Source organism: Centropristis striata, chromosome 21 (genome assembly GCF_030273125.1).
Source record: "Centropristis striata isolate RG_2023a ecotype Rhode Island chromosome 21, C.striata_1.0, whole genome shotgun sequence".
NCBI classification, from domain to species: Eukaryota; Metazoa; Chordata; class Actinopteri; order Perciformes; family Serranidae; genus Centropristis; species Centropristis striata.
Window position 1 is genome coordinate 13858397 of NC_081537.1, and position 18986 is coordinate 13877382.

Here is an 18986-nt window from a genome sequence, read left to right on the forward strand (position 1 = left end):
GGGCAATGATGACATATGTTGTAAAAACTATATTAAATTGTCTACTGTATATATTTTTCTTTTTCGTTTCTATCACAATGTTGAAAAGCCAGTTGCAGAACTGAGTCATGGCAATATTTACATCATTTGGACAACCCTTTATATCAGATTCCTGAGAAAATACTCATAGGAGTAAACAAAAATAGGCTTTTTTTCATGTGGTAATTTTATAAGGATCACTGAATCAAGGCGGTTGGACAGACTAGTCTAAAGAGCTGGTTCTGTGGTTGGAGCCAGGTTGGACACACTGGAGGAGGTGGTGGAGAGATGCACTGTCAACATGTTCCAGGCCATCTTGAAATACCCGGATCGTCTAGATTTAAAAGATCTTTTGCTTTTACAGACATCAGGCTGTCTAATTCTTCAATTATCTACAGAAGAGCTAACAGAATAACTGAATTTCCCCTCTGGGATAAATAAAGTAATTTTGATTTGATTGATTTGAATGGCGCTATTTTCTTACATTATATACAGGTATCCATTTACGGAGAATAGGGCTGGGTTATGCAAAAAGAACCAACTAGTTCATACAAGGTGTCATCCAACCTCGTAAGAAGGCTGAAGTGTTTATAGCTGTTCTGAAAGGCCACAGTGAAAAGCTGGCCATCATATTCTCTCCTTGGAGGCGTTTATAATGTAGTGGCTGTGAATGTCTGATTAAGAGTTTTGGAAAACTACAGAAATTGGCGTGCACAGCTCTCCCCAATTCTGTCATTGGAAAGATATTGGGGGAGGGGCTGCCTAAGCTATTCAGTCATTTGATAAGCACTTTTGATGGAGTATCCTGGGCCCTTTTAGTGTAATGTGCAGCTGGATTATGTAGGAAATAACAATAAATAAAAACTGGATCTGGGCGTCCCGGTGTCTCACTGGTAGAGTGCGTACCACTAAGTACTTGTCCCGGGTTCAAGTCTAGCTCCTTGTCCTTTGCTGCATGTCTTCCCCCTTCTGCTTTGTCTCTATCACTATGAATAAAGCACAAAATGCTTTTTAAAAAAACCTTAAAAAACTGGATCTGACTCAGTATCGTCTGACTTGTCTGCGGACTGGTGTCATGTTTAAATCCCAAAAACAGTGATGAAAAGTAATTTTTATAGAAGTATATTATTATGAGTAATTTTGGGCTTGGGTTTGGCTGCCACGGAAAGTTCTGTCAGTTTTGGGCTGGCATGCCTCAGTAAAGCGATATAGTGGGGAATCTAAAAATGCCACGCCAAGGTATTCTTAGCGTGTGAATATGGTGTGGTTGGAGATGGGAAATTCAATGGAAGATAACTAATTGATGTAGGTGTAACAATAATTTGAGTAATGAAATACATGATTGCGCAGTGTCAAACAGGGTTACCCTTTAAGGCTCGGCTTCTAAAGTCTGTTGCAGACTGTGGCCACCTAGTTCTCTAACTCTAACACCCTCTTCTGCAACCACAGGGCTCAGCGACACTTAATTAACCCCACCCACACTGCTGCATGAGCGGGTCCACACATTGTCATAAAACCTAACCAGAGAAGAAGAGTGCAGTGCAGAGAGGGGACAAAAACAGCAACAGCAACACAGACAGAAAAAAGAGGGGCGTTAAAGGGAGAAACAAAAATCTAATCAAGGCAGGAGACTCATTAATCAAACACAGTGAACTCCCTCACTCTTGTTCTGATGAATCATGTCATACACACAAAACATTAAGTGAGACAGTGAAGCAGCGAGAGACAGGATGAAGTTAGAGTACAGCAGGGATGTAATCATGACCGAGGCTTCACTGGCTTAGTGAAAAGATTTTATTTTAATGTCTGCAATTTGTGAGCTCAACTGCTGGGAAGCTCAGTTCTTCACATGGCAGGTACTGGAACTGTGTAATGGTTCAGCCATGTAAACAATAATTAGCTCAAATCCCATTCAGTGCTGTTTATAATCCAAGGTGTTTGGCTAACCCCAAAGTGCCAGTAGCACAATTACTGGTGTTTACTAAACGTAACGACACACAGACAGAACTTCAAACCCAAAATACTGCAATATACTCATTGCACTAATAAAATAACTGCATTTTTTTGTATTGCATATGTAGTGCATGTAAGCATGGTGTTCCCAATCCCACAAGATTATTCTCTTACTGTATATCATACTGTTATTGGATTATGTCACATGGTTCATGGTTATTTACTGATTAGTTTGCATGCAGACTGCTGCAAACTGTGATGCACGTACAGCACGTTTAGATAGAGAATCACATTTCTGTACAAACAGTGCACATATGTTTGTACTACAGCTCAGTTGCCAACATTAAGTACTTTGAATTTAGAAAATTAGATTACATTTGCATGAACAGGTTGTGCAAAAGCACACAGATCTGTATTTTCTTTCATTACTCAGGATGAGTTTGGAGTAACAGTTAATTGTAAATGTCAAGATGAAATGTTTTGGAATGTTGCCCTTCAACTATAACTTAGCGAGGGAAGGATTCTTGTTCTTGTCTGTGGCTGATAAGTCTGTTGACAGACAGTTTTCATTATCGCTGGGACAGCTGAGTTCCAGTTTCCTTTATGCTATTCCTGGAAGAGACACACGCCAACATGTTGCCTTCAATGTTTCAGTGAAAATGTGTCAAGCTCACGTAGTCAACCAGGTATCTGGGATATATGGTTTTAATATATCATTCTGAATTATCTACACAGACCCAATTATACACCCAAGAATTCTAGGTGAACATATGCAAAGTAACTACTAACATCTGTGGATCGTGTGACAAGTACTGGCTTATGTAACAATAGCTTCTATATAGCCTCCTTTGTGGGGTTCTGTATGTTGCCACACACCAGACTGCACAGCTGGACTGTGACATGCAGCAAACGTCATAACAAAACCAACAAGATTAGTAGCTAACGTGACAGGCATGCGAGACATGTCAAGATGTCAACCTGTTTCGTGCTCTCTAATTAAAAACGTAGTCCATAACTTTGTGTGTGACTTCACTCAGTATTTTGCCAAATATTCTTTCTGCTGTGGCAAGCTGGAAACAGTTCATTTCACACTGAATAATGTGCAAAATAAACAACTTTATTTAAATTCCTCCATGTTTGCAATTAAGCAACAACGTGACGCTTTAAAAGATTTAAACAGGATCAATTTCAATACTAACTTTTGCACTTTCACACAAATCACACTGAAATCTAAGATTTGCTGCAACATGTCGTGCTGCACAAAGTGTATTTGTTTTGCAAAACATGCATTTCCCAATCTTACAAAGCAACTGGTCCATCATATCAAATAGGCCATCACTCACAACTATCTAGATGTCTTGCTTCATTAAGCATAGGGCATGAAGTCTTGGCAGAGCCTTATAAATCTAGCCCCCCTTCAAGTCCTAATCTCTGACATTATCTCAGCACTATGTCCATCTCAGTTCTTCTCTCACCATCGTCATTCCCTCAGGCTGTTTTTCAAGCACAGACAAGTCTGGCTGTGTGTACACAGAAGAATTCCCAGCTTAATTACAGCTCAAACATCCCCAAACCAACGATTGGACATGTTTTCTACTCCATTTATGCACAAAAAACCTTAGAAAAACATTCCTGCCAACCAATGAGAAAAACTCTAAAAGTCTTTCAGGTCAAGCTGACAATACCGGTTTGTTTCTCCCAGATGTGTTAGACATGTGAGATCTCCCCTTTTGACTGCTAAGTGAACCAAAACAAGCAGCTTGCATGTCATCACAGCAAAACATGGCAAAATAAATGAGGCAGTCCTCTGCTTTGCACACATGGCCAATTTTGGAAATGTTAGCAGCCGTGTTTACTTCAAACAGAAGATAGATCTAAGTGTTCTCTCAATGTGCCGACTCATTGCCTCTACTTCACTCATTAGGAGCCAGCAAGCCCTTTTACAGAAATCTAAATAGACGTCTTTACTAGCTAAACTGATAATTTTTTCTAAACCAAGGGATGCCTCAGAAAGGAGCTACTGTACTTGATTTAATGGCAGTTAATGGGAACCTTATCATTTTGCTCCCAGCTAAAAATAGCAGGAAATCCTCAGAAATGATGAAGGTTGTTCTGCTTTTCCCTTTTCTCCGAATTTCACTGGTACTGTATTGGTATTGACAATTATATTTCTGGTATCCTGACATCCCTTACTATTATTAGAGTCAAATCTGAGGTAAACACAAGAAGAATATCTAAATAATAATCGATGCTTTTATTGCAATCCACTCCGGAGATGTCAGCCTGGGCTCTACTTGCTCTGGCCTGGACAGCTTTGTGTTTCATGTCTCACGGCCAAGTTTATGTCACATTGAGAACAACACTGTGGCTGGCCTTGCACAAACAACAGAAGTGTGTTTTGTCTTTAACTTGTGACAATGTTAATGAACTCACCTCAGATTAGAGGACATCTTCATGGTGGAGACAGCTTCTGATTTCGAGGATAAAACTGTGTCTGATTTGAGGTGAGTGGTGCTGATTTTTTCCTCGGCTGGCTTGTCATCAGTGTGCTCCACAGGTTCTGCGACTTTATTCCTGAGGCCCCTCCTGGTATACGTGTGCTCTGATCCATTATCCTCATATTTTTCCTTCTCTTTGGTATCTGATAAAACTGTTTCGGATGTGTCTCCAATTTTCCTGTCCCTACGGACGTATTTGGAGGTGAATTCGTCAGTGTTACCATATCGCTCAGCAAGCTCCCTCCTCCTCTCTGCCTTGTACCGGGCGATCCGCTCAGCCTTGGTCTCTGGAGCCGAGCTCTGCAAGGTGTCTATTCCATCCATTCTGAAGTTCAGCTTAGTTCAGGGTTCAAATGCAGGTGAGAAGTTTCCAAGTTGCTACTTCGAGTGTCCTAGCCCAGATATGTAGATCAGCTTTCTTGTAGATGTGCCTTGACAGCAGTGTCTCACTCTATCAAAATCATTGCAGTCCTGCAAACAAGAAAGGAAGACATCATTAGTGCGTCATGATTTCAGATGACAGGCACTCTAAACCTTGTGTAAAACTGGATGTGCCAAGGCAGCTTTCATTGGAAACTGGCTCAACTGTAGAGCTCTAAGCCAAGCCCTGCCCTGCCCCAGCTAACACCCCCAGCACCCCCACCACCCTGTGAGAATGATGTCAGCCAGCTTTACTCAAAGACAGCCGACCACCGCAGTGAGACTCTCATATAACCTCTATTCCATCGACTCACTTGGAGCCAGTTGAAAAGAGGGCGGAGAGAAAGTGAAAAGCACACATCAAAAAACATCTTCATCCCATTTTATTCCTTACTTAGCTGTGGCTTTGTGCCAGGCCCAATCACCTCTTGAACATTATCCCACCTCATAATGATTGTGTATTTACTAGCAACACAAAACATGAGAAACTCCAAATTGCCGCTAAGTGTGAATGTCTTTCTCTGTCTACATGTGTTAGACTTGCAACTTATCTACAGTGTACACACACCACAGCCTCCCAACTAATGCAGGCTGGGACAGGCTTAAGCCACTCAGAAAATGATAATCCCTTTAACATCTCCTTTCCACATCTAGCACAATAAAAATGCTGCACCATTTAATAACTTTTGACTTTTCAAATTAAATTTAGGAGGTACAAAATCAGGAGGTTGAGTTGAGCTCATTTTGTTCCATTAAGTATTTACAGAGCAAAAAACCACACATATGGCTTGGATGCAGAGGTCTGAAAACTGCGCTCGCTTAAACGCATCACCAGCTGACAGCAGCAATAAAAATTACGTGTGTGCAGTTTCTGATGTTCCAAAGCAAGCACAGGGGCTTTTCCATAGACATTTCTCACAGCGCAAGTGATGCTTTGGGGCTTCTGTCCGAAGACAGCCAAGGAGGAGAGAAATGATAGAAGGTGAATAAAAAAGGAGGTGTATATATATTAGAGAGGGGCAGGAGTTTTAAGTAGCCCCCTGGTATCCCTCAAATTACAGGGCATTCAGCGCTCACATTTATGGCCAGGAACAGGGGTAAGGGACAAATATAAATGAGAGTGCTGTGTCTGGACAATGTTAGCAATGAGAGAAGAGGGAAAGTGCGGAATGGGTCAAGGCAATAGGGAATAGAAAGGTGAGTCAAGTCATAAGGTGGAATAAATGAGCTGACTCCAAGAGCTTTTTCTTTAACGATGACAAGTTGAAACAATCTCAAGTGCCCCCCCTCTGACCCCCGACCACCTGCTGGGCCTTAAAACCTACCCAGAATCAGGGCTCTTGGTCAACTAATATGGCTTAGAAATATTACACAGGAAATAATTGTATATGTCAGGGGATGTGTGTGAGTGTGTGTGTGTGTGTGTGTGTTCTTGTACTTCCTACATAGTGAGGACCAGAACACGTTTTTAACCAACAGAGTGACGTCATTTTTGTGAAGTGAGGACCTCACTTCTTTAAAGGTTTGTTTGAGAGTTCTGACTTTGTTTTAGGGTTAAGGTTACAATTAGGTTTATGTTAGGGTTAGGGTTGGGCATTTAGTTGTGTGGTGAAGGTTAGGTTGAGAGGCTAGGGAATTCACTATTCCAATGATAGAAGTAGAAGAATGTGTGTGTGTGTGTGTGTCAGTCCTCACATTGACCTGTACTATCCCTCCTCCACCTAACATAACAGTGCATGGTTAAACAGCGCCTCCCTTGTGTAAATTTAAATTTAGTCGAACCATAAACTGTAGCTCTGCTGGACAATTACATGCTGTCTGCTCCTTCTTATAAGCCAGAGATGTCGAAGACACCTACACTCTGCACCGTGTAGAAATAAATTCACCATCTGTTTGTTACATTAACAAATCAGCACCAAGCACTTCTATTCCAGGTAGTCTGGGGACAAATACCCATGGCCAATTAAACTTAGCCTGAACAGAAACTAGAACATATTCTAGGAATGTAACCAGGATCAGATGTGGCTAAAGCTTTTTCAATGGAACTTACTGCATAATATGAAAACCAAATGGTTTATCAAATATGCAGGCAAAATCAATTGGTGTTGGTAAATCCCCTACTACCCAGCCTCAAGCCTTTAAAAGCTCCAAGACCTGATAAGAAAAGGATGTTACTGGAGTTGAATTACAATTCTGCTCTAGGGTTAAAAATAGAGATTTTGTTTATACCAATGGCATTATTATTTCTGCTTATTGGGCCTATTCTTTATTGATTCCTTTATGGATTCCAGATCAATGTTCAGTGTGGAAAAAGCAGGCCTACACTGGTTTTCAACATAAACACAACTGTATTATCTCTTCACAGTGAAAATGAAATGAAAGAATATTTAGGTTTTCTTATAGACAAAGAAAGCCTGCCAGACCAGCCAGCATGGGCCAAATGTTATTATAACAGGTTATTTACCCTCAGTAACAAATGTGCTGCTCAGTTGGGAAGCTGTGGCACTGCTGTGAGTGTCAAATACATTGCATTCTGGGAGTTTAAGCCCATGTTGCTTGGACATATGTTTCAGCACTACAAGCAGCACTATTTTCATCTTTCCCTGTGATATGATGACTATTTCTTACACTCTTCTATGACTCCTTGTTTCAAGTTTGACATCAATGTTTTGCAATGCGCAACTGTTAAATATGAAAAATGAAAAATATCCCAGCATCAAGAAAGGACATTTTTAAGCTCAGATGAATATGACTCCAATGGATCAATTTGTAAATGGTTCCAGTTGAGAGCTGGTTACCTCGATTCTTGATTTCCATCCCTAGTTAAAAGGTTCAGCATTTCAGGATAAGGGTTGTTTTAAGTCCATGAAATGTAATGGTAAAATAGAGTCAGGAGTAAATCGTGATGCTCCCTGACCTGTCTAAGCCAAACAGTCATTTTCCTCATCAAAACCTAAATCAGAAATCTTAAACTTGACTTGTTTTTAGGTTTTAAACTGAATGTCACTCCAAAGTCTGTGAATTGCCTTATGAAGGCAAAACGATCCTGCGTTTGGATGTTGATTTCTGGTCTGTGCACACGCTTACATAATTCAGCCAGGTCACTACCTATAAAAGGAGTGCTCAACAGCACACTAAAGCTTGTCCATGGAGACCCAGAACATCGAGGCTGCTTTGTTTGGAAGCTGCTGGTGTTATTTTAAGCTACAAGGGGGACTGAAAACAAAGTTGTGAGTCATACATGAAAAATCATCACCCCTATCAGCAAACGTGAACTCACCCAGGAATATTTGTTTTGGTAGGTGTTTTGCACTGCCAAAACACCCTAAGGTGTCTTTACCTATTTATGGTTATTTCTTCAGAAACAGAGGCTGCAAGCAGAGACGTGCAGGATGTGCAGAACGCTCTGAATTACATCTTATGTGCTATTGTGCGTTATTGATTCAGTACATAATGATAAAGGTGGAGTTGTTGATGGACAAATTACTAGCAAAATATCTCTGACGTCAGTGCATCAGTCTTGCTCAGTATGTAGTTATACCAGTCCTACCTGCTAATTCACACAGGCAATATTATTTCTGATCCTCCAGGGCATGTAAACAAACCAAGGCCTCCGTTTCCAATCACTGGAGTGTTCTCTGACCTTTTGTTTCCCACTGGGAGTTCTTACTGGCGACAAGAGGAAGATCTGTCTCAACAAAAAGCCAAGTGTGTCACTTCCTGACCGTGCCCTATATCCTCCTTCATAAATGCTCGATTAATCAGGAAATGTTACTCACAAGCTTGGCAAATGTCCAAAACTCTCTTGAGACGGGGATGGGTGAGGCCAGTGAGAGGACTTTAAAGGGTTCAACAGCCAGACATCCCCTTTGCACTCAAAACCGTATCGGATTTAATGTCATCATTTCCTCTTATAAGTCTAAGTGCTCTGTGATGGCCCAGTTTTTAAATATTTACTTCTCTGTAAAGACCTCAAGTCATTATGAGCGGTTACTTTAGATTGCATAATAAGTGTTCTAGGCCTACTGACAAATACACCACAAATGCAGAAGTTGCAAAAGCCAAGACCGTTTAAAGCCGATCTAAAACTGTGAGGAGCATCTTTGCTCTTTTTATCCTGTAGTTGTTTTTATCTGACATGCCCTCACAGCCCAGTCAAAAAGATTTGAGTTCACCAACACCATCCTGAATATTACAGATGTGTTTAACAGAGTATGCAGGAATGAGTCCTAAAACCCAAAAATTAGTTTGCATTTGCAGTTTGTTTTATCTTCCGGTTCAATGTTTTTATTGTTTTTTATAGCTAGATGCCTGATGGTATATGGTAAACACAAGCCAAAATTTCAGAATTTCATATTTTGTTCTACATCAGAAAATACAGTCATGTCATTGTTTTCTCCAATTTCGTGTTCATTTTAATGCCTGGTACAACTAAAGGTACATTTGTTTTGACAAATATAATGATAATAACAAAAACAGCTCATAAGAGTTTAATTTAAAAGCCGATATCTAGCCATTTCCCATGGTTTTCTTGATAATGATTTTGGTTATTATCAAGATAACCATGGAGATATCAGCTAGATATCGGCTTTTAAATAAAAAATAAATCTTAAGTCTTATGAGCTAATTATGTTGTTATCATTATATTTGTCCAAACAAATGTACCATTGGTTGTTAAAAGGCATTAAAATGAACAAGAAATTGAAGAAAACAATGGCCTTATATTTTTTCCATGACTGTATATCATTGAATACCCCACTTAAGAATTTTATAACTCCTAGGTGTATCAAACAAGGTGGTTGTATATATATATTTTAAGGCACTGGTATCAGATTGGTACTCAAGTTCAAGTATTGGTATTAGGAAGGGGAAAAAATGGTATCGCAACAGGTGAGTCAACGAAAGCACCTGAAAATGCCATTAAGTCATTATTACTCACATCCCCCTGATGTCATTGTCTGCATGAGTGAAGCCATGGGAAACAGGCCTTTTATAGTAAAAGAATACCTGTCATACAGATCCATAGGGAGCACATACACAATAACTTACTGATTCATTCCAAGACAAAGGCCAGACAGAAAGCTGCTTCACAGGCAAAACATGACCCGTAGCCCACCGGCCTGTGCATCTTTTCAGAATTTGCGTGTCCACACAAGAGGACAGAGCAGGAATGCAGGCTACACCCGACTCATAAACAATGGATTTGCATTGGAAAAAGTAGGGGATTTCGACTGTATAAAAATGCAGGGGCTTTCTCTTCAAGTGATTAAGCAAAGCAATGTGCATGCAAGCTCTGTTAAGCCAGTATTAAAGGTCTTATGTCTTATATTGTGTCAGTTCAGTTTTTTTGGAATTGCCCAATGAGTCTTTTATCTTGCCTTGAAACTTAGTCATCAACAGCGTTGTTTACACCTGAAATTGCTTGAATTTTGACAGTTATGCTAAAAACGTACACCTCTGTAAAGTTAGTACACAAGGCATCTGTTCAGCACCAGCGCTTGGTATTAAGAACATGTTGCCACTGTAAACCTTTAGGAATCCACATAAAGTTACAGCCAACATCAGAGAGACTTTCCTTCGCTGTACAAAAAGAGAGGAGGCAGTTAAAGACACAGCCAGCTCCTGACACACATTCTTCCTGAGGGAAGAGGGTGGAGACTGAAGAGTGGAAACTTTGCTCTGCTGAGAAAGCCAGGTGCCAGTGCTTGGATCGCAAAGACAGCAGGCAAAAAAAAGACTGGCAGCTCATTTCTAAGAAAAGTTCTTCGGCTGGTGCAGCTCTGGGGAATTTTCAGCCAAGCTCTGGGCCATCAAGGAGCAAAACAAAAGATGGAAGTATCTTCAATGCAGCGGAAATCTGGTTTCAAAAGTATCATTTCCTTGCTTTCAGGTTTAAGCACGTCATGCGTATTCCTAATAACACCAAAAGTACCAAAGGTGGAGTGTAAAGAAAGCCACAATAAAAATTAGGTTCATTAGTTCTGAATACAGTTTTTGGGGCTTTGAAGCTTCTGTGAGAATAAACTGCAGATGGATTGCACCGGGCACAGCTGCTCCACATTTTGGTGTTCACCGCTGCTGCATGTGGCTTCTTATGGTAGAAGCAAAAATATCAAAGAAAAATGGCTGAAACAACAAAATCTGCAGGTCAATAAAACAGGGAAATGCTTTGAAATGCTTGGTATGAAGCTGTGCAGAGGATAGACCAAATCCGGGTTGCAGATGGAGCACGACACAGCTGGGCCTGGTGGAATCCACGGTCCACATTTCATCTAAAACACTCAAAGTGACCACAATCAAATTTTGACCCGTCTTTCTAAAATGCCTTAAGTTCCTTCCCTGCTTTGACAATCACTTCTTGTTTGGATGCTGCTATATCGTTGTCCAAGGACAGAAAGAGCTCCATTAATAAATAATTTTAAAAAACAGTCAAATGAATTGAATGAAATGAAAATCAGATCTTATGTATATTCTTTTCAATATATGTCCACAAAGTAACATACCAGACTGCTATTGACTAAAAATTCAAATATTGCCAAGTAGTGTAAAAAAGGCATGTGTCCTATGATTTGTACAGTATACAGTATGTTGCATGATTGCGTGCATGGGTGTGTATGACTGCAACCAAGTCATGTGACCAACAATTGAAAGCAGATAGGCCTCAGTATGGGTCACCAGTCCCTAATCCAATAACTCCATATTGTGCATTAAGCATTGGCTTCTAACCGATCTATTGGACCAAACATATGCATCAGAAACCAGCCGGGGAGGGGGGCGGGTCCAGGGTGTGTCACACTTTTTAAGCCACCCTCACACAACAATCAACCACATACTGAGTGGCCAACGTGTTTCTCATTAAAAAGCAATCATTTAGCACATGAGGCGGTTTAAGTACCCTTAAACCACTGGAAGAGTGAAGTTTTAATTGCAATTGTAGAGGCTCACACAACACTTCATCCTGTTGAAACAGGCCCCCACTAATAGAGAGCTTCAAAGGTTGATTCTGACAAGAGGGGTGTGTTTGTCTAACATGGCTAAAGCCCTTCATTCACATGACTCAACTCTCCCCTGGCTCTGAGCTGCACTTAAAATAGGAAAGAGGGGAGAAAGGGATGAAGCAAAAGAGGAAAATAAGAAGAAGATGAGCATGCAGGGTGGAGCAGGATGCAAAAAAAGGAAAAGGGGATAAAGGAGAAGAGGGGGTCTAAAAAGAGAATGAAGAGAGATCAGAGGAGGGGGGAAGAGGAAAGAAGATGGAAAGGATTGAGGGGAGAATGAGCTTTTGTGGGGGTGGATGTGACAGCTTTGTGGGGCATGAGTCTCCAGGGTGCCAAGGGGCCCCAGTCTGGTGGTACGGGGGTGGAGGGAGGACAAGATCTGCTGCTGCAGAGAGGAGGAGGAGGAGGAGGATGGTGCAAAAACAGGGCCTGAGACTAATCCATCTCTCCCTCTCCCTCCCCTCTCTTTCTCACACAGACAAACTCCCTCAAATCCCTTTTACCAGAAGTCCTGCTGACTGTAGCCAGTCACCCGAGAGGCAGTTGACATAACAACCCCCTGGGTACTCATGCCTGCACTCTGCCTGCCTGAGTAACTGACACTGTAAAAACTGTACTGACCTGCTTGAGGCGGAGCTACCATTGTCACCAAGCAAAGAGAGTGTGCTGCTTGAAATCTTTCAAGCGGGACAACAGCATATGTCATTCAAACTTAATAAACCTATTAACTTTAAGACAGAAGAGCATCTGTGTTTTTTCTCCCTCTCTCTCTCTCTTTTTTTTTTTTTTTTTTTTTTTTTTACAGGCTAGCTCTTTGTCCCAGCCTTCCGGCTTTCTGTTTGCCACATTCAAAGGAACCATTAAAAGTGAGGTATGGGAAAGCAAACAAGCAAACTCACACAGAAACATACTGCTTTGCACACCGACATGCAAACTGAAGAATCACAAAAAAAAAAACACGCCGACAGAAATACACACTGGCTCTCCCAACAAGGCTGCAATCATGGAAGCTGGAGCGTGTGTGAGAGGGAAGGGTGGGGTTTATGGGGCTTTATCTAGCTAGGGGATCATATGCATGCAAACTCGCACATACACAACACACAATGTGCTTCGTTGGATTCCTTTCAGGGAGTTAATGTGGGCCAGAAACAAACACCCACACAGTTTTTTATGGGACAGATGTACTGTAGTAGCTACAGTTAAAGCACCTACCCTCACACCGATTGCTACCCTTTGTTGCACTCTGGAAGCATTGCCTCACTACAGCAACACTTCAAGCGCATCAAATTAGCCAACTTTTGATGGAAAGGGTGAAAAATGTGCAAATTGACCGAGGCTTTCATCAGTAAGCTGAAACAAAGCTGTTTCAGCTGTTTTAAAAGTTGCACCAGGCCACTTTGAGGAGAACAATGTCTTCAAATGTAATTTCTAGCATTTATTTACTGAAAAAAATTGCATAACAGTTACGCTACATATGATTCATGTATTATAATATATGATGCATCTATGTGTCAAAAGCATGCAACGCCAGCTATTTCTATACACATTTGGGCTGAACACAGAAATGACTGCTGTTTTCTGCTACTCTTGCAAAGTTCACAACTGAGTAACTCCAGAGCGGTCTCGCCTCAGAAAGCATTTAATGTGATTTCCCTGCTTGTCAACAACTTATCAACATGGACTTCATCCCCAGAACGGCCGCCTGTAAGATACAAATACAACTGAACAGAGAGGGCGAGGTCAGTGGGGTGGAATGTCTCATCCGGTGAATCCTGCTGGTGGGGTTTCTCTCCCGCTCTGCTCTCTGGTGTCCACTGTGCAGAGCAGACACCATCTGGCCAGCTGGAATGCCACTGAGCAGGGGGTGAAGGGGTTAAAGGGGGTCTTCTGACGTGCAGGGGGATGGGTTATGGCTGAGAGTATTAACAGTACTGAAGTGGTATTAACCATGTAATGCCAACTTAACTCGTATAAGTGGAAAAAACAGAAATGGAGGAACACTCTACTAACCAGTTGGTTTTCTGTGTCATGTCAATATCACCATGAAAAGCCTTCACTATACATTGAAATCTAAGTGTATACTTAATACAAAAACAGCAAATAAATATACATGTGTTAAGTTTACAGGAATAGTTCATCAATTGGCAATGGGAATGCGCTCATTTGCTTTCTTGCCAAAAGTCTTATGAGAAGATCGATACCGCTCTCATTCAGTATTCACAGTAAATAAGAAGCTACAGCCAGCAGCAGTTATCGTAGATTAGCATAAAGGCTGGAAATAAGGAGGAATAATACCTCTAAAGCTCACTAATTAACACGTTACATCTTCTTTGTTTAATCCATACAAAGTCTAAATTTGTGGTTTTAAAGGGGGTTATGTGCTGGAGGACATTGTCTGGCAACCGGCAAGTTTCCAGCCAAGAAAGACTCCGGCACATTACCCTGTAAAACCAAAACGTATAGTTTTTACACTCTTGTTTTAGTACAAATGAAACCAATAAATTTGCAATATGTAATGAGCTTTAGTGAGCTGAGATGTGGGTTTGGTACCTTTGAACAGAACTGTTTCTTAATACTCTTTTCACTCTTTATGCTAAGCTAAGCTACAGGGTGTGGGTGGTAGCTTTGTATTTAGCGTATTTAACGTTTTATGGTTTATTTGAACAACAGTAATAGATGTTTTGTGATTGATGTTGCAGTTGGCTGATACCATTTTCTTCAGGGATATTCAATAATAAAATACAACTGGTTCCTCAATTCATGTGAGGTTGATATTTATGGTGCCATACCAGTAACATGTTTGAATTTCAAAGTACAATACACATACTTATGCACACAATTTCCTGGCAATAAAACTCTAAGAATACATTGAACGAGGGCAGTAATCTCTAAATACTCTCTGCAAACTTTAACGCAAACTTTACAACCCCCTCTGTAGGTTGCATTAAAATGTTGCTATGTCTAAAACATTGCTTTGACTTGATACCTAGATATGGTTTACCAAGATACATGTGTTAGTGCATGTTTTTCTTAATGGATTTTTTATGGCAACATCTGTCACTCACATGGCCAAAAAAAGCTAATAAATCCCTGGTTAACATGCAAAGAAAAGATTTGCCCATAAACTTACTTGTTTTGAATGTAGATTCAAAACACTGGTATTTTATTCTCTTTATTCTCAGTTGATGCTGGTGTCAGATGAAATTCTGTTCTGGCACAGAGCTAAAACAAAGTGAAATAAAGTTTGGAGAGAAGCCTTGTGCTGCCCCTACACATGGAAACTATTATGTGTGTGCAAATTAAATGAATGTCTGAAGCATAACCATATGTTTATGTGCCATACAAATATTACGCTGGCTAAAGACGTCAATGAAGTGGGCCATGGCTGTGCAGTCGCTGACCAAATACAGTTAGCGTCTTGGTGACGAAGCTGGAAGCGGTCCACTCTAACTGCTAGCTAGGTTTATAAATATGTCTTAGAGGAGATTAGCCTAAGGGTAACCCCCGTAGCACTCTTCCCTGTGGAGTTCCTATTGCTCACGTTGTCACATCCCTTCTGCTTTATATAAATATTTGCACTGCAGAACTTCTTGGCTGTGCAGCAGGCATCAAACCCTACTGAGGGCTGAGGAGAGAGGATAGGTCAGACTGCAGAGGGGAGAGATGGGGTTGAGTGGGTGGATCTTGTGCTTGTCTTTTTGCAGCCAAGTTTTACAGTTCAGCTGCTGCATGTTTTTTAACTGTTAACTAACACATGCAGGTTCAGCGTAAGAACAAAAATGCACAATTGAATTATAATATCTTGCTGATCATGTGAAACTAAATCTGCAACAGCAAATAAATGCTTCCCCTCCTTGCCTAAAACGTCTTCATAGCTTATGTAGCGCTTTTACATTAGAGCTATTGATTCCTGATGACAAAATATGCGGCCGCAATTCTTAAGGTAAAATAAAACTGTTCAGATTTTTTGTTTTCTGTTTTAAAACCAGAACAGAAAAACAAAAAAATAGTGTTTTTTTGTTTTGGGTCAAGATTAATGTTGACTTACACATAGGAGAAAGATCCCAGTCACTTCAACACAGCTTATTAATGAAACACTGGTATCAGATCTGTACTCAGTATCAGCCAATACCTAAAGTATCGGCATCAGGACTTAAAAAGTTAGATCAGTGCATCTCTAAGAAGAAATTCAGAAACTGACTAGAGGGACATTCTTCTATAAAATGATGTAGGAAATAAATAGAGCATCAGATCCCAATCCAAAACAGACACAAAACTAAGTATTTGCTCATTTTTAACTAAACTGAGGCAATCTGGGGTGCACAAGTGTACTTATTCAGTTGCCTCCCTCTTAGAGCCTTGTTAAAACCCTTAATTACCTATTTACATCTAATTTACAATCCTAATTTAACAGGAGGTGTTTTTTTACATCGCCTTTTAATTACCATTACATTTCAGCTAAACAACACTCTGTGGGAGGTACAATCACTCTATGCACCAAACAAAATCTCAAAGTTACACCTTCATGACAGTAGTTTGGCAAAACAGCTGCAGAACCTGTAGAATAAAAGCCCAATGAAATACCATTAGCTGATCTGAAGCAGATGCCAAAAAAGAGCAATGCTGTGCTTCAACCCATTGCATTCTGTGCTATAGCTTTCTCACAATATTATTGACGCAGGAATTGAAACTTGATCTCCAGTTTCCCTCTTATCAATTTGCTCTGAGGAGAAACACATGAATAACAAGTTCCAGTGAAGAACAAGACAAGTCTCTGCAGCAGCATCCACAGCACCCTCCAAAAAGCACTCTCACCAATGTTGAGCAATAACATCCCTGCAGAGGCAACACAACACCACCCCTCAGAATGACACAAGGTGTTCAGGTGAATGAGAACCACAACCACATAACACCCACTCCTGCTCAACAACAATGGAGCGCCTGTCTCTTTGTTTGGGGTCTTAGATGGTCCAGAGAAGCGGCAGGTAAAGAGCAGCAGAATTATAAACGCATGACAAGAGCCACTCCCTGCTACCCTGACACATTCTGCTCTGGCTGGATACTGCTCAGTCAATGGCCATCAGCTTTCTGTTGTTTCCCAACACAACAACTATAACACAAAGCAGCTTGCTTGGTTATTAATGAGCAACACAAACATGTGCTGTCCTGCTCAGCGCCTGACACACAGACACTTTGTCTTATCAAGGCATCAGGGTTTTTTTCCCCTCCAAGTCTTGCTCAACACCAGCTGGCTGAGGTAGGTCCTGGTAAACCTGTTGTGACACAGGCCACTGCGATGTGCAGTTAATTGGGAAAATTACAGTCTGGCAAGCCTCAAATACCATAGCCCTCGGTTATGAAGCTTCAATGAGCTTCATTCTGTTCACCATTTAGGAGAAAAGTAATAGCTCCTCTTGAAATGACTGATAGAACTGTTGCTGAGTAAGTTTTGACATAAACGTGTGCTTTTTCTCCTTTAAATTACACTAATTTGATCATAAACATCTGAATTCCTAGTATAGGCCAAGTTGAAACCTTAAAAACAAGACTGCTGAAAGAAATGCACACTGGATAATCAAAGGTTAAACTTCACAAACAGTGCTGTCCCCATATCTCAAAGGAGATCAAACAAGTCTCATCCATCTCAATGTACACAGACATTACCCCAGCAGTTTGCAAGTGTTTGCATAGCCGTGGCAGTTTGACACAGATAAACATGACTTTGATTCCAAACTATATTGTGCCAACTTACATAATCTGGTCTGTGTTGACATTGCTGTAAGCATTTAAGCAAAGCAAAAAGTTGACAAATACAGAGTGACAGCCACTTGAGCTCTCTCACATTTTTTCTTATCACTTTGTTTTCACAGGTGGTTTTTGCAGAACTCAACCCCAACTGCTCACCCTTCTCTGTCAGTGTTTGCAAAGGGACTGCCTCCACTCAACAAGTCTCTGTTGACCAATTTGCCAAGTCCAAAGTAAGACAGTGGGTGAAAGGATAAACCCAGGCTGCTCGGACGTGCTGTCACTTGATATGTCACACAGGGACTGCCTTGACAAAAAAGCCTACATTCAGTGGAGTATTAAGTGTTGCTCTAAGGTACAGTTATGCAAAATGTACAAGTCTGGTGTTTTTATAGTGCAATATTAAACAGCAATAGCTTTCTATGTCACCGTGAGAATAATGTGATGATTAAGGAAGGAAACTGCACTGACAAATGCAATGACAGCTGTTGGGAGTGTGTTTGCAACAGCGTTTCAACACAAAACCACACATCATATCCTTCAATGTAACATTTTGTAACGTAAATATGACTGTCATGGTTATGAATTTCCTGAAGCACCTGCAAAATACTTAAAACAGTTCAGAGGAAGCTTCTAGTTTGTGGTAATGACTCCGCAGTGCTGCAACAACACACTCGTCGTTACAAAGTTACAACACTTCAAAGTGTGCAAAACATACCTGCAATCCTTTATGGAGGTCTGCTCAAGCGTCAGCGAAGACAACATCCACGGAAATATTACTGTGGGACTTGTGAGACACGTGTTCAAACAAAATACCACACTAAGGTTTTTAAAAAGCACATTAGCTAACGTTTTGTTTTGGAAAGTTCCTGACTATGCAAACTAACGTTTAACCGCAGCGCGTCACTGGTAGTGGACTAACGTTCAGCCGGCAAGAGCGAGTCCTCGACGAAAATGAAAGAAACAGAATGGAAGTAAGTCGATACCAGTCTTTAAAAAACAGTCTGACTTTCTCTACTCATCTTCCACCGAAACTGAGGGGAGACACGGCTGCGTCCTACCCGGGCAGGGTGCAGGGGCGGCAGTGATGAGAGCTGCTGGCAGCTCCAGTAACTTCAAACTTGAAATGCCTTCTCGCATCTGATTGGCTCAAACTCAGCGCGGTGGTGCATTCAGGTGAATCTCGTAAATGCGGAGTACATACTATTTATTGTTTATGTGTGTGTTTCTTTAAATACAGTAAACAAAAAAATAAATAAATAGATAGATAGATAGATAGATAGATAGATAGATAGATAGATAGATAGATAGATAGATAGATAGATAGATAGATAGATAGATAGATGAAGTGGAA

At 40.8% G+C, this 18986-nt stretch overlaps 1 protein-coding gene across 1 annotated transcript in view; it reads right to left on the minus strand.

Moving 5' to 3' along the window:
• svild (supervillin d) overlaps positions 1-18700 on the minus strand; it is a 54296-nt gene extending 35596 nt beyond the window's left edge. Inside the window, exons 1-2 of the mRNA XM_059324055.1 lie at positions 18351-18700; positions 4405-4940 (exon numbers count right to left, since the gene is read on the minus strand). Coding sequence (XP_059180038.1) covers positions 4405-4793 — 389 coding nt within the window. The 5' untranslated portion in view covers positions 4794-4940; positions 18351-18700. The remainder of the gene's footprint in view (positions 1-4404; positions 4941-18350) is intronic.
• Positions 18701-18986: the final 286 nt, after the last annotated feature.